Source organism: Tachysurus vachellii, chromosome 16 (assembly GCF_030014155.1).
Source record: "Tachysurus vachellii isolate PV-2020 chromosome 16, HZAU_Pvac_v1, whole genome shotgun sequence".
NCBI lineage: Eukaryota > Metazoa > Chordata > Actinopteri > Siluriformes > Bagridae > Tachysurus > Tachysurus vachellii.
In genome coordinates, this window is record NC_083475.1 from 19,148,183 (window position 1) to 19,172,238 (window position 24,056).

Sequence of the window (24,056 nt, forward strand, 5' to 3'; positions counted from 1 at the left end):
TTATTTATTTATTTATTTAAATATCTTATTCAACTCTAATCAAAAATAGTAATATTTCTTAATATTATTTATTCATTCATTTATTTATTTATTTATTTATTTATTAACTTTCTTCCTTTCAGATCTTATTCATCCCATATTATACCTTAAAAAAATTATAAATATTTCTTACTATTATTATTTAGTTTATTTGGACTTTAAAATATCCCATTTATCTCAAATTAGAACTTTAAAAAATTTATTAATATTTCTCACTTTTATTTATTTATTTAAATATCTTATTCAACTCTAATCAAAAATAGTAATATTTCTTAATATTATTTATTTATTTATTTATTTATTTATTTATTTATTTATTTATTTATTAATACTTAAATTGAAGTATTTTTTAAAATTGTATTCAGCATTTTGGCATGCCTATAAATTTGTTTAAATCCATAGTTAATCTCAGGTTAAGAAGTACAGATAAAGTTGTTTTTTCATACATAATGAGTGTATTTGCCAGTATATTAATATCTGGAGTAAAAATACAGTAAGATAATTCCATTAAAAAGCCTTCGGTGTCATGCCGGTGCGTAGACGTTTAATGTGCTCCATATTGTTTTAAATGCTAAGACAAGCACAAAGCGTTTGTCCTGTTTAACCTGCTGCTTTAGCAAACCAGCTGAGCTTCCTGAAAGCATTTATTTTTTCTATAAACAGTAATTTCCCCCGGTAGTCAAGGAAACACTTAAGTGCCAACACGTTGTGCTTTAACTGAACACACCAGAAAACAGCGCGTTAGTCGATAATTCCTCTGATTAACGATATGCTATTAACTCTAAGCTGTATAGCGCCTCAGGGGGCTCCATTTGTTCGATATAACAAGGTCATGTACTGTATTGGATAAATATAAAGCCGAGTGCAAAAGTTTGTACACCCCGGTGTTATCTGGGTTTTGTCATAACTGTCACAGACTCCACATATTACACCAACACAACTCTCACAACTCCGAGGAGACACAAGACGTCATTAAGATGTAGGGAATATGTACAGTACATGTAAAGGAATATTTTCATTGTTTTTTATATAAACAGGTCAAAACATATAATGTTGGTTATTATTCTCGGTATCCTGGCCTGGATTATTGAGTGTTTTGAATCACAATCCATATTAACTCAGACCTAGGTATTTATTTGCATCTAAAAAAGATTTGATTTTGCTTTTAAAGTCCAAGATGATTGTTTTCAGAATTGATTCAGCAGCTGTTAAGATCCAGCCACCGATTCCGATCACGTCACAGACGAAATCTAACACAGAAACTTCATCATGTTTACACTTTACTCAATGAACCGCTTTAACCTCCCCTTAATTGCACACGCAGTCTAGTGCTCTGCTGCCCACCTTCTTTACACTCCAGCGCAACTCTGGATTCCAAGTTGTCCATCTGCATCTGCAGGCGTTTCAGGGTCAGGTCGCTTTCACGGGACTTGCGCTTGTACGCGATGAGCACGACGATGATGAAGAGGATAAGAAGGCATCCTGCTCCGGCGATGCTGATGATGGCGGTGCTGCTGAGGGGGCTGTCGGAGGTGATGTGGACCACGCCAGGGGAAAACTCAATGCCGCCTACACGCGCCTGAAAAAAACACACAACAAATTAAAATAAAAAGCAACCAAAAAACATTGCTACTCTTAAATTCTCTAAAATAAAAAAAAAAAAAGATTATTTTTTAGGTATCACTTGCTTTATGTATCTACTATATCATATCTAAGTAATAGGTAATAAAGAAGAGAAAGCAAAATAAATAGAAAAGTCAATTACTATACAGAAAATGTCAATATGGTGAAACAATGCGAAGCTGAACTCTATAATTAAAGATGTATGTCAGTATGTTTAGTGTACTTGTAGGTGTAATTACTCTGATTGCTGCTCTTCCACATCGTTGGTTAGTGAATTCGGCTTGAAATAATGCCCAGTGATAATGACGTTATGTGGTATTTCTAGTATGCATTGTGATGTTTAATTGTGCGTTGTGGTACTTATAGTTGTGTGTATTGTGTACTCTACCAGATGGTTGTTTCATTATTGATCCATTGCATGCATTTGATATTATTGCGCCTATGTTTATGTCTTGTATATGAATCTGTCTTGTTTGGTTTGGTTTGCTTTGTTCTGTCCTACTGAACCCTGTCCTGTCTGTCTGAGATCTGTTCTTTCCTGTCCTGTCCTGTCCTGTGCTGTTACAGTATGTTTGGTTATGTCTTGAGATTTTGAACTCAAAACCTAATCCTAACCCATCCCATTCCACTCAAATCCTATCCTAAACCACTGTCCAATCCTGTCAGTTTGTGTCTGATTCTATCCTGAATCGGACCCTATTATATTTTGTCTTGCTCTATCCAATCATATTGTGTTTTGCCCTGTCTAGTCTTATCTGATCATATTCTGTCTTATCCTATCCTGCTGTCTGATCTATTCCTATTGTGCATTGTCCTGGCTGGTTTTGTCCGATCCTATACTTCAATCATATCCTATCATGTGTCTCTTTGAGTTTTGTATCTTTCTATTCTATCTTAGCCTGCTGTCCAATCTGATCCTATTATGTTCTGTCCTGCTCTATCCAATCCTATTGTGTTTTGTCCTGCCCAATCGTATCTGATCATATCCTGTCGTAACCTTTCCTACTGTGTGATTCCTACACTATCTGATCTTATCCTATCCTGTCCAATCCCAGCTTATCACATCCTGCTGTCTAATCCATTCCTATTGTGCACTGTACTACCCTATCCTATCCTACCCTATCCTATCCTACCCTATCCTACCCTATCCTATCCTATCCTATCCTATCCTATCCTATCCTATCCTTTCCTACCTTATCCTACCCTACCTTATCCTACCCTATCCTACCCTACCCTATCCTATCCTACCTTATCCTACCCTACCCTATCCTACCCTACCCTACCCTATCCTACCTTATCCTACCCTACCCTATCCTACCCTACCCTATCCTACCCTACCCTGTAATGTGATAATCTGTCTGATCCTGTTCTATCTTAGCCTGCTGTCCAATCTGATCCTATTATGTGTTGTCCTACTCTATCCAATCCTACTGCCCAGTCTTATCTGATCAAATCCATTTCCATAATATCCTACTGTATGCTGTCATGGCTGATCCTGTCCACTCCTGTCCTGTCCTCCTTCGCCTAGTCCAACTCTTTCCTTGTCTTGTACTTTCTTGTAACGTCCTACTCTATTTAGCCTGCAAATGTTATCAACATATCAGACAGTGTTCTTTGTCCTGTACTTTCCCATCTTCTCCTATCTATTGTCCTAGCCTATCCTATTCTGAACCTTGTCATACCCTGTTCCAGTCTTGTCCAATCTCTTGTCCTACCCTGTCTTGTCATGAACCTTGTCCTACCCTGTCCCAGTCTTGTCCTACCGTGTCCTGAAGAGTACTGTTTTATCCAGTCCTATTCAGCCAGTCCTTATCTAGTCCTAGTGTATTAATATGCCTTTCTGCCCTCTCTCTGATTTGTTGAGCCTACAAACAGCATTTACAGTGCACACCATAAGAAACTGTGCATCACACCTTCAACGTGAGACTAGTCTGACACAAACACTCCTACACAAATATTTTTAGGTATTTTATATTTATACAGATATTACATGAGCCGTAGCACAGTTCAGATATATTCCTAAATATGACGGCTGGGATTTTTTTTAAACAGGAAGCTTCCATTTTGCTGTGTCATATTGTGCAAACCGAGGCAGCAGCAGACGGACACAATGCCAGCTGTGTTTGTGTGTTTGTGATGGTAAACGGATCTGTGATTCTGTCTGCCGTTTGCCTGTCAGCAGGCCAGGTGGCGTCAGCCTCGCGCTTCCACTCCAAAATCATAAACCGAGCCATTATTAGGTTCGGTTCAGCTCTCATATGTCGTACTAAGAAACAAATTGTTCTTCCTACACCTGCCTTCAAAGCCAGACAATAACCATAATACAATAGCATGCTAATCTATTGAGGAAAGAGGCTGTGATGTGATGTGATGTGATGAATTACCCATAATACCGTGTTCACTCACCAGAACTTTGTGGCGTCCGGTTAGATTGGGCGATTCACACAGCAGCTGGGTGTCAGATACGGTTAACGCGCAGGGCTTGTCTCCGATCAGAACTGTGTAGTTCAGTTTACCGTTGCCACCGGGGGTAAGAGGGAGGAAGTTCCGGCCCTGAAGAGCATATATCGCGTACTCGGGTTAGGTATATCTGATTGTGGATGTACTGATACTGATAGCACTACTGATATTAGTCTGATACAACACAATGGTTCCGCTGCATTAGTACAATATTTCAAAGAATGTGGAAAGTTAAAAAATAAACAACAACAAATTCTTAAAGATCTGTTTGTCTACTGAATAAAACTAAGAGCTTCATATTGTGGCATGTGGTCAAGACTAAAGCCCTATTCGGACGGGATTAGTTTTACCTGGGGACGTGGGGGTAAAGTATAATTATTACCAGAGCTTCTCAGTGATTTTAGTCCCGTCCGAATGTGCCATCTCGGTAATCATTACGGACAATGTCAGTAAAGATTACGGTGACTTTTACCTTCTGTAAAAAGGTCTGGAAAAATTACCTCAGGTAATACTAATCCCGTCCGAATAGACCCGCTGTAAATATGTACGGTAAAATTCTGTCATTTCCTGTTTAAAAGTAGTTTTTGGCTCGTTTTGCAAGCATGGAGGCGCCATGTTGTCTGTTTGTGCACGTGATAACAGGAAGCAACGTCATACGCACATGACGACAAGGAGGTTACTGTGGTGTGTAAAGCGAGTTACCCCTCCCACTTCTGCTAGTTTTACTGAGATGTCTTGTCCAGTGCGAATTGGCCAATTAATATTACAGACGTCCTGAGGTAAAATTGCATTACTCCACGTCCCCACGTAAAACTAATCCCGTCTGAATAGGGCTTAAGACATTTAATGCTGAACATGAGCATCAATGTATTAAAAATGTCAAAAATGTATATAATAAGACATTGTGATAACATAGGATACATAGGATCTAAAGACCTTCAGAATAATGGGAGATCCGGGCTTGAGCTCCTGCACCCCGGATGTGCTGAGAGGCTCGAACACAGGGTTGGGGTAATACAGGAAGTTGATGTTCTTCAAAGCCAATACGGCCTGCACGTTGTCGAGGATAAAGCCGAACTCGTCGGGTTTCTCCACCTCTTCCTTCTGCCTGCTCAGGCCACCCGGCAGCGCTGGGGCTTGGCACAGCATCATGGTGGAACTGAGCACTTGGCAACCCTGTACAGGACACAGCAGGCGAGCGAATGCGTGAAAATTTGAGGATTAATGTTTAAAGGTCCCAACCAAATATTGTTGGCTAGATTTGGGAAAGTACAACACATACTGTAATGACCTTAAGGCATTATAGGTTTATATGCACACAGGCCTCTCATAGCGAAGAGCAGGAATCTGAGGTTCTCTAAAACTGGACAGATTAAAAAAACATCACCTTGTCCAGGTTCAGTGAGCCTGTATCCACGGTAACCACAGACCCCTGTATTTTTGACTACTAGAAGTGAAACCGAATACTGTCTCATGCCCTTGTAGCGAGTTCACGTTTAGTGAATCATTAGATGCTTTTCTGCTCACCACAAAGAGTAAAGAGTGCTCATGTGAGTTAACATAACCTTCCTCTGAGAGTTTCCACCCTCAGTTTCCACTCTGCTCACTGTGTATTCTTCCAATTCAATTAAGTTTCCTAATTAAATAAAATAATAAAAATAAATAGGGATAAATGCAAATAAATGTACATAAATATTATATGTTCTGTAAAGCTGTCCATTGTTAAAAGAGCTACACAAATAGAATTGAATTGAATAGGATAAAATTAAAAATGAAAATAGTTACATTAAAAATAGAAATTAAAATTAAAATGTCGTTTTAATTAGAAAGTAAAACTGAAATTAGAAATTAATTTTTTTTTATACATTTTTTAGATTTTTTAAAAATAAATATATAAGATTAATTTCACTCACTCACTCATTTTCTACCGCCCTCGAGTCACGGGGAGCCTGTGCCTATCTCAGGCGTCATCGGGCATCAAGGCAGGATACACCCTGGACGGAGTGCCAACCCATCACAGGGCACACACACACACTCTCATTCACTCACACAATCACACACTAGGGACAATTTTCCAGAGATGCCAATCAACCTACCATGCATGTCTTTGGACCGGGGGAGGAAACCGGAGTACCCGGAGGAAACCCCCGAGGCACGGGGAGAACATGCAAACTCCACACACACAAGGTGGAGGCGGGAATCGAACCCCCAACCCTGGAGGTGTGAGGCGAACGTGCTAACCACTAAGCCACCGTGCCCCCTCAGATTAATTTCATTTTAAATCATTTTTGTTTTATTTTTATTCTATTTGTATGACCCAGGATGTCACTACATGTATGTCGTGCTCTATGATTCTGTATTTGTCAAATAACTTTTTTTTTTCAATTACAGCACAATATGTCATTTTTATTCCTAATGAAACAAAAGTCAGAATGCACAGAAACATGTTTGAATTGGAAGAACATCCAGTGAGCAGTAGTTTTGCGAGTGTATTGCTAGCAAAACATGACGATGATGATTATACTGCACATTTGTGCAATTGTGTTGACTAAAGCATAATTCCACTCTTACTCCAGCAAGATTTCCACACAATCCCTTCACAAACTTTACAAAGGTGCAACTTTTTCTATATTTAAGTACAGCTCATTCCTGTGTGCAGTGTTTATCGGCGGACTCCACTCTTCCCGATATTTCACCCTGTTAAAAAAACAGTGATCCCTCCAGCACACACCGCTCATAAACGAACAGCACTGTTTAAATCCAAGCCTTTGATATGGGCCATCGTGGTAATGACTCAGAGCTTCCTAACTGACCGCAGTCACCTTCACTTCCTTAAAAAAAAAACCCCAAAAAAAACACACACTCAATGCTATCAGACATCTCTTTTCTTTATCTCAGGCTTTCTCACTCTCTCACCTTATCAGGTTCTTCCTTACATGCTTTTGTGCTAAAAGACTTGGTCAAATATACCGTTGCTGTCAAGCAGCCGCTGTCCAGCATCAATCAAACGCTGATGTGCTTTCTTTTTACGGAGTATAAAAAAAGGTTAGCGAGGCCTATAAATTCGGTGAGATTTTGTGGACCGCTGCTAGAAAAATTCCGCTCGATATCCTCAAGCTCACAAATCCTAACAGACACCGAGGTCCGTCTGCTTCCTGTGTTTACAAGAAGAGTTCAGTGGAAGTGATTTCTATTGTTTATGGATAGGGGGCGCCATTTTACAGAACATGACCTTTTGTCGATCTCTATCCAAACTGCTTATGAGAGATGCCTATTAAAGCCAGAAGAGAACAAGACTTGCCACAAACAGCCCTATTCAGCAGCTCTGAATGGCAGGGAGGGGAATTTTCTGCTCTGTTTCTGTTCAAGCAGCAGCGTGCCAAGCCCTTATCATATCGCCGCTACAGATGCCCAATGTGCTCGTGTGGGAGATACGGCAGCGAGATAGCATTTCGTTCTTTTGTCTCTGCAGACTTTCAATCAGGTTTCGATGAATGCAAGCCTCCCATGCGTCTATGAGTCCATTCTGTAGGGAGGCAATGAGATACTCCTGTCTCCCGTGTTATGCCGTTTTCCTCGCTCCCTAACAAAGCAAAAGGGGACATTGTTGCCGCTGTTGGTTGGTTGGACCCTCCTGCACTGTGCTCCATCTCTGGTTCGCTGCTTGTCTTTTATTCTCTTTTTATCAAATTCTCTCTCTCTCTCTCTCTCTCTCTCTCTCTCTCTGTTCTGTCGCCACATTTCAGGAGCCAAGTGTGTATCAGGAGATGTTGAGCTGGTGAGATGACCGGCTAATGGGCAGGTGTGAGTTAAAGCAGGGCACTTACTGACCCTAAATGGGGGTTTAACTCTTTCATTGCCTGTTCAGGTAAAAATTGCCCTTTGTATTCCATTTTTACCCAAAGTGAATGAATATAAAGCATGAAACCTCTGGCCAGAATAGGTGTGCACTTCCAACCGAAAATGTATAAGCAGTAATATAACAATATGTTGTAATGTAGTAAAGTATAGTGTAATGTAATACAGCACAGTCTAGTCTAGTATAATTTAGTCTAGTGTAGTATAGTCTAGTATAGTATAGTTTAGTCTAGTGTAGTATAGTCTAGTCTAGTCTAGTCTAGTATAGTTTATTCTAGTCTAGTATAGTATACTTTAGTCTAGTGTAGTATAGTCTAGTATAGTATAGTTTAGTCTAGTGTGGTCTAGTCTAGTATAGTATAGTATAGTTTCATCTAGTCTAGTCTAGTCTAGTTTAGTCTAGTCTACTCTAGTCTAGTATAGTATAGTTTAGTCTAGTCTAGTATAATTTAGTCTAGTGTAGTATAGTCTAGTATAGTATAGTATAGTATAATTCAGTCTTGTCTAGTCTAGTATAGTTTAGCCTAGTCTAGTCTAGTCTAGTATAATCTAGTATAGTTTAGTCTAGTCTAGTATAGTATAATTTAGTCTTGTCTAGTCTAGTCTAGTCTAGTCTAGTATAGTTTAGTCTAGTCTAGTCTAATCTAGTATAGTATAATTTAGTCTAGTCTAGTCTAGTCTAGTATAGTATAGTATAGTATAGTATAGTATAGTATAGTATAGTATAGTATAGCATAGTATAGTATAGTTTAGTCTAGTCTAGTCTAGTATAGTATAGTTTAGTATTGTCTAGTATAGTGTAATAAAATGCAGTTACTTGGCTAACTTAATATATACTTAAATGTATATACAAAAATAAAAATAAATGATTATTACACAGTAAAGCAGTACAGCAGAATAAATTAATGTGAAGTAACATTGTACAGTTCAATTTAGTGCAATATAGTGATATTGTGTATTGTATATTGTATACACACACACACCGTGAACACACACCCGGAGCAGTGGGCAGCCATTTATTCTGCGGCGCCCGGGGAGCACTTGTGGGGGTTCGGTGCCTTGCTCAAGGGCACCTCAGTCGTGGTATTGCCGGCCCGAGACTCGAACCCACTACCTTAGGGTTAGGAGTCGAACTCTCTAACCATTAGGCTACGACTTCCCCGGTATAGTATGGTATAGTATAGTACAATTTAGTTTACTATACAAGAGTAACTTAAAAGTATAATGTACTATAGTGTACTATAGTGTACTATAGTGTACTATAGTGTACTATAAAATACTTCTGTAGTACAAAAATAAAAGATAGATATTTATATATTGTCTGCATGAAACAGTTGGACATCCATCACTACACGGTGAACCTGACGGTTGTACTTACGTTGGTCGTCTCCTGGTTGTTGTACTTGGCTCTTATTTGTGGGTTCTGGATGATGTCCAGGTTGGTTCCAGTCACTGTCACTGGTGTGTTTCCACTTTCATACAGAAAAAAAAGTTTCACATTTAGATTCACATTTTTGAGCAAAATGCATTGCAAATTTGTGAACTCTAAACATGTATTCACCTGAATATGCTCCATTCAGGTTCCAGCTTGGTGATAGTCGGATCTTCTACATACTCGAATTGGAGGTCCTTCTGGAGGTGGGCCTTGTCTACATAAACAGATACGGTTACTTCCCCGGTGCCTTGAGTCGATGCATGAGAGCGACACGTGAGCCAAAGACCCCCTCGTCTGCAGGATCAAACAGAATAATTCAGTCACTTCATAGTTTCCAATACTTATATAACAAAATAGTCACATAACCAAAAAATAATCATGTTTCATACAAATCATTTTTACGTCCATCTTTAACTGGGTTTTTAGGTTTTGAGCACTTTTTCTTTTTTTCACCTGTGATTTCTTACAGGATTCATTTATTTTCACACAAATTTCACAAACAATTCATTTTCACATATAGTGAATGTTTTGACTTTTTACACACGATCTCACACAATTTATACTACTTTTTGTTTAACGTTAATTAGAACATTTGCGATTTTCTCACATGAATATCTGAGATGACAATGTGACAATTTCAGAAAACATAAAGGTGAAATTCTTTTTAACGTTTTTCATGAAACCGCATGTCAAAAAAAAAACCACATACAGTATGAAAGACTTTTAGAACGACTTAATGAAATATCTATTTCAGACAAAACTCGCAATATCACAGTCTTGATTTATTTAACACCAACACAACGACAAATAAATCCAGCGGAAACAAATCACCTCTATGACAGAGACGTCAAAGCAAACCACAGACCGATGTATTTTTGCAGGCTTAGCAAAACTGAGGTGTGATTGTGAGCGTCTTTATTGATTAAGGCTCAGGAACTCGCCCTGGTCTTAATGTCACTATTGATCCGTTCCTGCTGTTTTATGACTCTGCCACCCCGACCGACTCTGTCCCCCCTGAACCCTGGTCCTCTTTGGACTGCTGGAAGCTATACCTGTGGTAAGTGCACTTCTGGTCCTTGAACATGATGGACACGTTGCTTCCGGAGTCCAGGTTGCTTCCTGTGATGTTGACGATGGTGCCTCCTGATACGGGGCCACGGCTGGGCTTCAGAGCCTGGAGTTTAGGGACCTGTGGAGGGGAGACATCATGACATCATAAATCCATCAATATTTTTTTTTAAAGATTTCAACGTGTCCAATAATCTTATGTCAGGAGCAATGACGGCCATTAACACATGGGTAAGAGTGCTAAGTAAGGAATAAGACACTTGTGAAGAAGCTATTATGGGAAAGTAATCAATGATGGAGAGGTGTCATGTGTCCTGAGGTGAAGTTTATCATCTCTTTGCTACCTCCAGGAGATCTAACAGCACTTCCAAGAGTGTTGTGTTCCTCGAAATTGTGCAAAAAGGCTACAGTTTCTCATTTATTAATGAATATCTATTTATAGTTTCATTTAATGTTGAAGGAGACAGGCTAATTATCACTTATTAATTATCACTGTATAAGCAGACCCACTTTTTTCTCTTTCCTGAAAAAAAAAAAGCTGAAAAAGCATAAAAACTCCTTTTTTTTCATTAGAAATGTATTTTTTGTTTTTGTTTGATAAATCTCTTTATTATCAGCCTTTGATTATATAAACTTCCACCATACAAGTCCGTCTGAGGGAGATGTTACTGTGAAAACTATAACCAATTAGAACGAATGTGTTGATCTAAACCTGTGACTTAAATTACAGCCGTCATAGAAAAAAAAAAGCCACACTGAAAATCTGACCAATCGGATTAGATCAGCAGCGCCGCGGTATGATGGTGTGTGTCTAACGTGAGGCTAATGGGGACGATTACACTCCAGATCAATACAGGGGTTAAAGATTGCCCATATTCTTTAGATTTAAGTGTTTTCTATTGGTTTGTGTGGTAAAGCAAGAGAGAGAGAGAGAGAGAGAGAGAGATTTTATGAACAGCTTCTAACATTTATTACAGGACGATCCCTCTGTGTGATATCATTATGACCAGGACATACGGAGATGCACATGGACCCAGTCTCAGCCCCCTTTTTTATGAGGTGACTCCACAGTAAATCCAGACACGTTTAAGCCAGTAATTGGCGATGGTCTTTAATTACACAGAGACCATTAAGATCTGCACAGTCTTTTGGTTTAATCTACAAACCCGATTCAAAAAAAGTCGGGACACTGTAACAAATTGTGAATAAAAAAGGAATGCAATCATTTACAAATCTCATAAACTTATATTTTATTCACATTAGGATATAAATAACATATCAAATGTTGAAAGTGAGACATTTTGAAATGTCATGCCAAATATTGGCTCATTTTGGATTTCATGAGAGCTACACGTTCCAATAAAGTTAGGACAGGTAACAATAAGAGGCCAGAAAAGTTAAATGTACATATAAGGAACAGCTGGAGGACCAATTTGCAAATTATTAGGTCAATTGGCAACATGATTGGGTATAAAAAGAGCCTCTCAGAGTGGCAGTGTCTCTTAAAGTCAATATGGGCAGAGGATCACCAATTCCCACAATGCTGCGGCGAAAAATAGTGGAGCTAAATCAGAAAGGAGTTTCTCAGAGAAAAATTGCAAAGAGTTTGAAGTTATCATCATCTACAGTGCATAATATCATCCAAAGATTCAGAGAATCTGGAACAATCTCTGTGCGTAAGGCTCAAGGCTGGAAAACCATACCGGATACCCGTGATCTTCGGGCCCTTAGACGGCACTGCATCACATACAGGAATGCTACTGTAATGGAAATCACAACATGGGCTCAGGAATACTTCCAGAAAACATTGTCGGTGAACACAATCCATTGTGCCATTCGCCATTGCTGGCTAAAACTCTATAGGTCAAAAAAGAAGCCATATCTAAACATGATCCAGAAGTGCAGGCGTTTTCTCTGGGCCAAGGCTCATTTAAAATGGACTGTGGCAAAGTGGAAAACTGTTCTGTGGTCAGACGAATCAAAATTTGAAGTTCTTTTTGGAAAACTGGGACGCCATGTCATCCGGACTAAAGAGGACAAGGACAGCCCAAGTTGTTATCAGCGCTCAGTTCAGAAGCCTGCATCTCTGATGGTATGGGGTTGCATGAGTGCATGTTGCATGGGCAGCTTACACATCTGGAAAAGCACCATCGATGCTGAAAGGTATATCCAAGTTCTAGAACAACATACGCTCCCGTCCAGACGACGTCTCTTTCAGGGAAAACCTTGCATTTTCCAAAATGTATTAGGAGTCCTTAATTTTTCTGAAATGTGGTGTATGTATCGTGTACTATGTAGAGTCCTATCTCTTGTACTGTATGTTTTTGTATATAGTCCTGTCTTCTGCTATTATCTCATGCAGCTGCATGTGATCCTTCGTCCTGGGCAAATGTCTGACGAATATGTATATGTGTGTATATGTATGATCCTTTGTCCTGGGCAAATGTCCGACGAATATGTACAGTATGTTACACTATGTACCTTGTAAAGCGTCCTTGAGCTTGGGAAACGCGCTATATAAAGTAAACATATTATTATTATTATTATTATTATTATTATTATTATTATTATTATTATTATTATGACAATACCAGACCACATACTGCATCAATTACAAGATCATGGCTGCGTAGAAGAAGGATCCAGGTACTGAAGTGGCCAATTACTAAACCTAACCCTAACCCTAACCCTAACCCCGCAGTCCAGTTCTTTCACCCATAGAAAACATTTGGCGCATCATAAAGAATAAGATGCGACAAAGAAGACCTAAGACAGTTGAGCAACTAGAAGCCTGTATTAGACAAGAATGGGACAACATTCCTATTCCTAAACTCGAGCAGCTTGTCTCCTCATTCCCCAGAGGTTTGCAGACTGTTATAAAAAGAAGACGGGATGCCACACAGTGGTAAACATGGCCTTGTCCAAACTTTTTTGAGACGTGTTGATGCCATGAATTTTAAAATCAACTTATTTTTTCCTTAAAATTATACATTTTCTCAGTTTAAGCATTTGATATGTCATCTATGTTGTATTCTGAATCAAATATTGAAATTTGAAACTTCCACATCTTTGCATTCTGTTTTTATTCACAATTTGTACAGTGTACCAACTTTTTTGGAATCGGGTTTGTAGTAAATCACCATGTCAGCCAGATGAACTCACCACAAAGTAGTAGTACTTGGAGGACTTGGCCATGAACTCGGGCTGACACTCCCCCACGCAGACTTGGACGTTTCCGGCATACTGACTCGACTCAGCTTTTCCCATCTCGCACACTATCCTGTAAAACGAAAACAAACTTAATTGCCGCGTCGTCTGAACTGTCATCAGTTTAATACAGTAGTGGAAATTTACGTAAAGAAATGTCAATGCAGACTGTAATCTCCTCATTCTGTCTTGACAAACCAAAACTTATCACACAGCACTGTAAGAGGCTTATCACTACTTTGGACACCGCAATTCTGCAGGAGTGAAGAAAAAAAAAACAAAATAACAGAAAGAATTTTTTTAGGTCAGGGTGATAATAAAGTAATAATAATTTCTGTTCCCTCAGAAAGTCACGGCTCTTCAAATCCCCACCAAAATAACATGTAATTATTTCCTCTGTCCAGACCTGGGATTAAAAAGTTGCTTTAATACTCGTCTCTGCCTTCAGTCCTGATCCTATCACCCGCTCCATAGAGTCCACAGACGGATTAAAGCAATGCATGGATGGTTCAGAGTGGGTGAAAACCGTACAGGCTCCAAAGACTGAAACAGTAATGGTCAGAGTGAATAATCTAAAGCTAAAAAAAAAGAGTTTTAATGGAGTGGAACTTTTTTTTGAAAAGTCTATCTTGAATGAAACTCAGTCTTTCATCTTCTGCCTCAATCCTATATACTATACTCCTATATGAGTAAAGAATAAAAGAGTAATTCGCAAACTTCTCCTTTCTGAAGACTGCCAGAAAACTTAAAGCTATTGCAGCTATGAAAGGAGTCTCCAGTGCCACTTAAAGCTACAGCTTTAAGTGGCACTGGAGACTCCTGCCATAGCTCATTCATTCATTTTCTACCGCTTATCCGAACTACTTCGGGTCACGGGGAGCCTGTGCCTATCTCAGGCGTCATCGGGCATCAAGGCAGGATACACCCTGGACGGAGTGCCAACCCATCACAGGGCACACACACACACTCTCATTCACTCACGCAATCACACACTACGGACAATTTTCCAGAGATGCCAATCAACCTACCATGCATGTCTTTGGACCGGGGAGGAAACCGGAGTACCCGGAGGAAACCCCCGAGGCACGGGGAGAACATGCAAACTCCACACACACAAGGCGGAGGCGGGAATCGACCCCCCAACCCTGGAGGTGTGAGGCGAACGTGCTAACCACTAAGCCACCGTGCCTCCCCTACAAATAAGTAAATAAATAAATAAATAAATCTCTGAATAAATTACTATTATAGAGTAGATTAATATAAAGCTGTAAAAGTCATAGCTGCTGTGATAAATAGCAGGTGTGATAAATGTATCACACCTGTTTTCAAACTCTGAGAAAGACAAATCTGGCCTCGACTCGAACAGGCCTCAAAGGAAAGAGTTTAAAAGAAGAATCCCCTGCTAGCAATTTTCCAAAAAAATGCACAAAATAAAATGTAGATATTTGAACAACAATGGTGCAAAAACAATACTGAAGCAAATGATGGTTATTTGAAACGTTTCTGTGTGTATTTAAAGGTTGTTAACTCTCTAACTGGAAATATAGAACGTTTCAGAATAAAAACGTGACGAGTGCCAGCTTTCTTTGCATACCAATTTTTCCCAAACATAATTTCAATTAGGAAGGAAGCAAGTCACGAATGCAGCGCAGCATCACTTGGTCTTAGAAAAAAGAATTTTCTACACTAAAATAAATGTTTTTACTTGACTACACATTAATAATAATAAAAAAAAACCCTCACACGCCAAAAACCCCAAGAGCTACATTAAAAAAATCCTATCCCATATCTGCCAAATGAAAATGAAACATAGCCAAAGCGTTAAATTAATTTTTACGGCACTAATTTGATTGTATCTGGAACTACACTGAAGGTAAATTGGGCTGGAATGTTTAAAAAATGTTTGTTTGTTTTTTTGGTTTGAGGCACTTACTGCTCAGCAGGGATGTATCCCTCCGGTACGGGTGTACACTCCACGTCGGCCACCTTAACGTTGTCCTGGATCTCGTGGAAATCCAGGCCAAGGTTCTCTCCGTGGATCGTCACCAGTGTACCCCCTTCCCGAGGCCCTCGCATCGGGGTAATCTGCACAGAAACCATGACATTACATGCTTACAAACAATTATCATTGAAGCTTTGATCCAAACAGACAATAACATGTGTGTGTTCCACCCCCTTGCTATCTCTATGGTTGGTACAAGCCAACAGCTAATGGCAGCTGAGTCAGTGCCCCTGCTCTCTTTCCTCTCTGCACCTGTAAGAGATTTGGTTCAGCACGATAATTGGACCTCTATCTGTCAGACCTACAATGCTTCCAATGAGTGTGTTTTCCAATGAATAATGATGAGTTGCAAGCCCAGCTGAGCCTTTCCTATGGCGGAAAAAATATCCCAGCAGTGATTATCTATAGATACAGATTGTTTGGTGGAACGACACAGACACCAGGATGCAAAAACATAAACTGCTGAGATGAGAACAAACTCAAAGGACACAAGGGAAATAGTTATTCAGATAGCGATCTTTTTTAATCATAGCTCAGATGCTGATGCATCTCTGTAGTCATGTCACTGTCTGGTTTACCGTGAAGACTGCAATCCGTTTACATCAGAAATGCTGCTTATTTGCGCTTGATTCGTTTTTCCATCGACAGATACGTGGACCTTTAAACATTCTGATTATCTTTGACCCTTTTTCACTTGTCAAGGGTTAGTCTTGGGTTACTCAAGACTGGTCAAGAGGGTGAGGTTGGTTAGTATTTCCTTGACAGTGGCCAGGATTAGTCAAGCTATTTAAAGGTGTCGGCAGAATTTGTCAGAATTCCTTCAGGAACATACGGAATTGATAATGATTCTCTTTGAGAGTAGGTGAGATTGGTTCAGAAGTGGTGGGACTGGTTGGAATTACCTTGGACATGGGTAAAATATCTGCAAGCGGGACCAGGTGGAATTCAGAATCCCTGAAGTGGGTGGGATTGGTCAAAATATCCGCAGTTATGGATGGGATTGGTCAGAACTCCTTCAGTGGTATTCATTCATTCATCTTCTACCGCTTATCCGAACTACCTCGGGTCACGGGGAGCCTGTGCCTATCTCAGGCGTCATTGGGCATCAAGGAAGGATACACCCTGGATGGAGTGCCAACCCATCGCAGGGCACACACACACACAACGGACAATTTTCCAGAGATGCCAATCAACCTACCATGCATGTCTTTGGACCGGGGGAGGAAACCGGAGTACCCGGAGGAAACCCCCGAGGCATGGGGAGAACATGCAAACTCCACACACACAAGGTGGAGGCGGGAATCGAACCCCGACCCTGGAGGTGTGAGGCAAACGTGCTAACCACTAAGCCACCGTGCCCCCACCTTCAGTGGTATTGGGAATTTAATTGTTAAGAATTATTTTGGGAGAATTATTTTACCAAGATTATCTGTGGGACTGGGCAGAACTGGTCAGACTTCCCTCTGAGGTTGGTGGAATTAGTCCAACATTCTGAAGGAGGCAGGCAGAATTACTTCGGAAGTGGTAGCCACTGAGGTTGGTGGAATTAGTCCAACTTTCCACAGCAGCAGGCAGAAGACCTTTGCATTGGTCAAACTGACTGAAGAAGTGGATGGGTTTGGCCAGAATTACTTCAGGAATGGTAAGAAAGGGATAAAAATCAGTCCTGTTCACATTTCTACTATAAATGATAACATGATGCTCATACTTCTTAAACCATCATCTATTTGACTGAGCTAGAGACTGACAGCTAGGGTTGAAGGTGGAATTACTATCGATAACTAGCCATTCAGTGAAATCTCCAGCTTGGTCCATTTGGGAAATATACTGCTGTTGTGTACAAAGCAGGTCAATGAGACAGCTCACACTCTATCAACTCAAATGTGATCTGTCCCAGGGGTCATCATTTTGGTAGTGTACGCACAGCTGTGCTATTATCACAATGTAGTCTGACCATCATTCATCCTTGTAGGTAAACCTTTACACTACGTCTCAAAGGGAAACAGCCAATCATTAAACTGCACTGCGGTAGCAGCCACCGGGGCTTTGTTTCCAGCTCAACTGTGATCTCTTAAACACAATGCTGAGAGATCATTGATCATTTTCATTACAGGACTTCATAAAGGTTATAACAAGGCTTGAAAAAGAAACCTTTCTAAAATTGGAAACACATGCAAGAGACTAAGAGGAAAAAAATGACTGAACATTTATCTGCATTTGTCAATGAGGTGCAATCCTTAAGGGTACATCCCTGGCAACTCTGATATGTATTTTCAAATTTCACACCGTCTAATTATGCATCTTATATAAGTTACGAAGGCATATTATTTTGATTTCCTAAATAAAAGGCATTTCAAATGTACCCAAGATGCAGCCTAGAGGGTCACCACATGTTTTTTGAAGAGTGTTTAGAATAAACTAAAAAAGAATTCTGCTGAAAATGTGGTAGCTCAGAGGTTAAAGTGTTGGACTACTGATTGGAAGGTCATGAGTTCAAATCCCAGGTCCACCAAGGTGCAACAGCTGGGCCCCTGAGCAAGGTCTTTAACCCTCAATTGCTCAGTTGTATAAAATGTAAGTCACTCTGGATAAGGGTGTCCGCTAAATGGCAGAAATGTAAATGTAAAATAATGCCAAGAGTCTGACCTTGAATGAAAAGTGAATGTTTGAGATCTAATGAATATTAAAGTTTATTCTTTTTGTAATGGTTGAAAATGACATTGTGGGAAATGAACCATCAAGCAATCCTTTCAAACTACAAAAAGTCAAAGCAATTAAACAACTGATATGTTCTGAATATATTTTGGCAAGCTCTGCCCTGGGATGACTGTGTGATACCATTTGCTTATGACCTCGTCTTATGACCGTGATGTCCTTTGATTTGGCCTGGACATTGTTTCTGTTTTGTTGACACTTTAAGATAAACTCGAAAGTAGGTCCATAAACCACTACATCTGTTTCTGCTGACTCATTTTGTTTATCAATAGATAATACTGAATATTCATTCATTCATTCATTCATTCATTCATTCATCTTCTACCGCTTATCCGAACTACCTTGGGTCACGGGGAGCCTGTGCCTATCTCGGGCGTCATCGGGCATCAAGGCAGGATACACCCTGGACGGAGTGCCAACCCATCGCAGGGCACACACACACACTCTCATTCACTCACGCAATCACACACTACGGACAATTTTCCAGAGATGCCAATCAACCTACCATGCATGTCTTTGGACCAGGGGAGGAAACCGGAGTACCCGGAGGAAACCGGGGCACGGGGAGGCACGGGGAGAACATGCAAACTCCACACACACAAGGTGGAGGCGGGAATCGAACCCCCAACCCTGGAGGTGTGAGGCAAACGTGCTAACCAATAAGCCACCGTGCCCACTACACTGAATATTACTCACCGTAAATCTCAGTAAATTTCTGCTATTTAATCACTGTCTCTTTGACAATCTCTTCCCTGAATTCGGCTCAAAGGTATCTGCAGTAGCACGGTTCGGTTTCTTGTAGCCAAGCCTTCCTTAATCATTCAGAAAATTTCAAAACGTCATAGCTGCTACAACCCAATAGCGCAAATAGAGACGTGCTAATTGCTGCATGTGTGGCCCTGTGTGCGAATATTGCATTTTAGACAAGATTTTATAGTAGACGGTTGCAAAATAACAGACCCTAATAAAATCTCAACTGAGACTAATCTCCAGTTTTACAATGCACGCAATTAACAGCTATCACAGTGTATTATAGCGCTTTCTCCGATAAGCGTCGAGGTGGCTTCTGCCGACCGAAAGAAAGAGCATGCAAGAGAGGGGGAGAGTTGTCTCTTTTCATTAGGGGATGATTAGATTTGTGACTTTGACAAGCTAATTGATGGCTGGTGGAGGAAAACACTTAATCATCACCCACTTCTACTTCAACTAAAGATTCTCCATCAGAGATGTCACTGTAATGAAGTGCAATAGAATGCTGGGCAAAATGAGTTTAAATAAATGCAAAAAATAAGGAAAACGAGTGGAGGAGACACACAGGCCTAATGAATACAATCAATACAAAAACGAGTCAAGGCTAAACTCATTATTTGACTCAGTCCCATTTGTCATTCAGTTTTCAATCATCAAGATGTGAAAGAACTGCTCACTGATTCAGTGCTATGATTCATAACGTTTTAAAACAATAGCAAAACATATTGACTTGACTAAAGTGAAAAGATTTGATTTTTCTTCTTCTTCTATTTTTTATTTTTTTTGCTTCAGACAATGTAATCCCGGTAGCTGCTCATGTCTTTTGCCTCAGGAAACAAAAGAGAGATGAAGACTCTGTAAGAATGTAATCATTTTGTCATGTGATGAAATAAGGAAGAACTTAATAAATAATAAAAAATTAATAATATCATGTTTTTTGCCCTACAATAAATTGAACCTGGCTATGAGGAAATACAAGAAAATGTCATGAAGCATAGATAAGAATCGATGGAGTGGGACTTTCTTATTTTCTGTCTATTCTGTCTGATTTGATCAGCGAGAACATTAAAGACATCGCATTTAATTGATTTTGTGATCGACCAATTGGTGGTTTGATATATTTCTAGCCTCACCTACATTTTCCACTTTTCGAAAAAGAAGAAGAAGCATTTACTTTTTTTCACATATCGTCGCTGTCGGCCGGAAACCTCGTATGTCCAAATTTGGTCTATTTCATATTTTTTCACATATCGATGCTATTGGTCAGTCCCCACATGGGTCTGTTATTTTTACAAGTTATTAACCAATCTAAAGTCTTGAAAATAGCTTGAGCGCAAATCTCATAACTCCATTGGACACTTCAACTGTCCACCTCTTCCTCACTCCGTGGGAGAGCTTCGCGGCATATTTCTCCTCAAGAAGAGTCGCAACGAATCAACACGTCTTCTGAGGTAAATGTCTTCAAAACACTGGGCTCAAAGAAAAAAAAATCTTGACCCCCGCTAGTTCTGGTGCTTGTCTGAGGACAGAAATTTAGCGCAAGACAATCCACTGCAACGCGGACTAAACCCTGTGCACTGCAGATAAGGAACGGTGTTTTTTTAATTTCCTGAAAAATAACGGTTTTGGAGATACGAGGATTCCGCCTGACAGCGACGATATACATTGCAGCACAGTGAAATTCTTTCTCAGCATATCCCAACTTCGGAGGTTGGTGCCAGAGCACAGGGTTAGACATTATACAGCGTCCCCTGGAGCAGAAAGGGTTAAGGGAGTTGCTCAAGGGCCCAACAGTGGCAGTTTGGCAGTGCTGGGGCTTGAACACCAATGAACGCCCAGAGCCTTAACCGCTTGAGCCACCACTACCACTTCTGTATTCTTGATGCTCTTGGTTACCTTTCTTACTGGCCGTACTCTTAGCTGGGGCACTTATTTATGGTACAAGTCGGTTGGCAGTGGAAAGAAGAGTCAAAGGTAGGTGTGTGTGTGTGTGTGTGTGTGTGTGTGTGTGTCTGTGTTCACCATGGTGATTTTTGGATGTGTGCATTTGCTGTTGATGCCGTTGTGTTCGAGCCACATGCTCTGTGGATGAGGGCAGTGCTGTTTGAGTGTGCAGCGCTTCTCCGCTTTACACCACACACAGCCGAACAGCGGATCAGCCTTCAGGCACAGGCCACAGCTCTCACGCCTTGCGTCGCATTTATACAGGTGTACTGTAAACACACACACACACACACACACACACACACACACACACACAGAGAGAGGAGAACAGGTCAATGCATGACATTCAAGCATTTCACATTTTAGCTATAAATGCTTGCAGTAAATGAGAAAATAAACTTAATTTCAATTTAACACAACAACAATAACAACCACTTCATCGCTGTCACTTCCACCCTGTAACCCCGTAGCTGTTTAGCATGACTAGTCATTAACTAGTCTTTCATAGTTTACAAAAGTTAGCTTGCTACACTGTACCTTGGATGCTGATTTACAGAATACAATACCAAAGTGCTAGCTAGTTTGCTAGTGAATTAATTGATAATCAGCTAGACTAATATTTGGTCACTCGCTAAAGACCCTGGCAACTGCTTTCAGTTAGATAGTTTGATAGTATTTAGGTATTAGTTTGCATAATACTGTATGATAGCATAGTGTTAGCGAGCATGCTAGCTAACCTGGCTCTTAACTCCATAATAGTTCATATAACTGTTGCTAGCGGTCTGGTAACCCTACTAACAGCATAATAATAATTCTAATGTCAGCTAACTTGTTAGAAACTCTTTCTGTTGCTCAACAGCACAACATTAGCTAGTTTTATCTGCCTTGTCGCAGGTTTACACAATGCGAAAGCTAGTAAAGCTGGAACTGTTAGCACAATGCCGGCAAGTAAAACGATGTCAGTTCTGTTCATCGTATTCACCAGGAATTTGTTTATCTATTATTTTCTGCTTTTTTGTGCTCAAACGATTAGAATCGAATTCCTTCTTTCATTTTTCTCTATTTGCAGTACTGCGTTTCTTCATTCCTTCGTCTAAGGTTATCGCCATAGCAACTACAACATTTTTTTTTTTAATTGCCGGGCCTGTAGATGTTCAGTCCATCAAATTATTCCCCTGAAACAGCACAGCTTTGGTGGTTCGGTGCTCGTGATTCGGTTTGCGAGACACTCGAGCAGGAGGAGAAATCTTACAGTCTCTTTTCCTCTCTTCTTCTTTTCTCCTCTGCTTAAATTAGCTCACTGTTCACTTAGACACACACACACGTTCCATTTTACACACACACACACACACACACACACACTCACACACACTCTCCCAGCTTCCACGTTTCTGTATGCGCAGGTGGCTTTTATTGTCTACTGATGTGTCATTTGTCTTTTTTTGGTATGCCACAGAGCTCTGAAATGCAGCAGTGACAGTAACGTATCATTAAAGACACAGCACGACTGTAAATGCTCAGATTCTGTTGCTTGTATTGGGGTATTTGAGATGCGCAAAAAAAAGAGCCTTTGTAGAAACGCAAAACAGCAGCGAGCATCTGAGGACGGTGCTGTCGCACGTCGTCACACCGCTGTCATACGTAGGCTGTTAGCTTGTCGATGTGAGACTGCGGGGAATAAAATACGATTGGATTGGAGGAGAGAGAGTACGGAGAGATGGGAAACATTAGCATTGTTATTGCTATTCCACAGCTATTCCTCAGTTTTACATAATTACACTTACTCATACTCTCTCTATATGTCGCTCTCTCTGTCTCTCTCTCACTCTCTGTCTGTTTCACTCTCTCTCTGTCTCACTCTCTCTCTGTCTCACTCTCTCTCTGTCTCACTCTCTCTCTTTCTGTGTGTTTCTGACTCCCTATCTGTGCGTGTCTCTCTCGTTCTGCCTGTCTGTCTCTCTCTATGTGTTTCTGACTCTGTATCTGTGTGTCTCTCTATTTCTTTGTCTGGTCTGTCTGTGTGTCTGTCTGTCTCTCTCTCTCTCCTTCTCTCTCTCTCTCTCTCTCTCTCTCTCTCTCTCCCTCTCTCTATGTGTGTTTCTGATGCTGTATCTGTGTGTCTCTCTCTTTCTCTGTCTGGTCTGTCTGTGTGTCTGTTTGTCTGTCTGTCTCTCTCTCTCTCTCTCTCTCTCTCTCTCTCTCTCTCTCTCCATGTGTTTCTGACTCTGAATCTGTGTTTCTCTCTCTCTCTTTCTCTGTCTGGTCTGTCTGTGTGTCTGTTTGTCTGTTTGTCTCTCTCTCTCTCTCTCTCTCTCTCTCTCTCTCTCTCTCTCTCTCTCTCTCTCTCTCTCTCTATGTGTGTTTCTGAATCTGAATCTGTGTGTCTCTCTCTTTCTCTGTCTGTCTGTCTGTCTGGCTGTCTGTTTCTCTCTCTCTCTCTCTCTCTCTCTCTCTCTCTCTCTCTCTCTCTCTCTCTCTCTCTCTCTCTGTGTGTGTGTGTGTGTTTCTGACTCTGTATCTGTGTGTCTCTCTCTATTTCTTTGTCTGGTCTGTCTGCCTGTCTGTCTGTCTGTTTGTCTGTCTGTCTGCCTGTCTGTCTGTCTGCCTGTCTGTCTGTCTGCCTGCCTGTCTGTTTGTCTGCCTGTCTGTCTGTCTGTCTGCCTGTCTGTCTGCCTGCCTGTCTGTCTGTCTGTCTGCCTGTCTGTCTGCCTGTCTGGTCTGTCTGCCTGTCTGTCTGTCTGCCTGTCTGTCTGTCTGTCTGTCTGTCTGTCTGTCTGTCTGCCTGTCTGGTCTGTCTGCCTGTCTGTCTGCCTGTCTGGTCTGTCTGCCTGTCTGTCTGGCTGTCTGTCTGTCTGCCTGTCTGTCTGCCTGTCTGGTCTGTCTGTCTGTCTCTCTCTGCGTTAGATGACAGTAACGCTCCCTTTCTGATCAATCAGTCTCCATCATTCCCCCACA

The 24,056-nt window shown here is 40.6% G+C and overlaps 1 protein-coding gene across 1 annotated transcript in view; it reads right to left on the bottom strand.

Moving 5' to 3' along the window:
• Positions 1 to 24,056, bottom strand: part of plxna4 (plexin A4) — a 328,266-nt gene that overhangs the window by 48,928 nt on the left and 255,282 nt on the right. The window contains exons 12-20 of the mRNA XM_060890039.1: positions 21,180 to 21,370; positions 15,624 to 15,775; positions 13,646 to 13,763; positions 10,468 to 10,604; positions 9,542 to 9,709; positions 9,359 to 9,452; positions 5,059 to 5,298; positions 4,069 to 4,215; positions 1,384 to 1,618 (exon numbers count right to left, since the gene is read on the bottom strand). Of these exons, the coding sequence (XP_060746022.1) occupies positions 1,384 to 1,618; positions 4,069 to 4,215; positions 5,059 to 5,298; positions 9,359 to 9,452; positions 9,542 to 9,709; positions 10,468 to 10,604; positions 13,646 to 13,763; positions 15,624 to 15,775; positions 21,180 to 21,370 (1,482 nt within the window). The remainder of the gene's footprint in view (positions 1 to 1,383; positions 1,619 to 4,068; positions 4,216 to 5,058; positions 5,299 to 9,358; positions 9,453 to 9,541; positions 9,710 to 10,467; positions 10,605 to 13,645; positions 13,764 to 15,623; positions 15,776 to 21,179; positions 21,371 to 24,056) is intronic.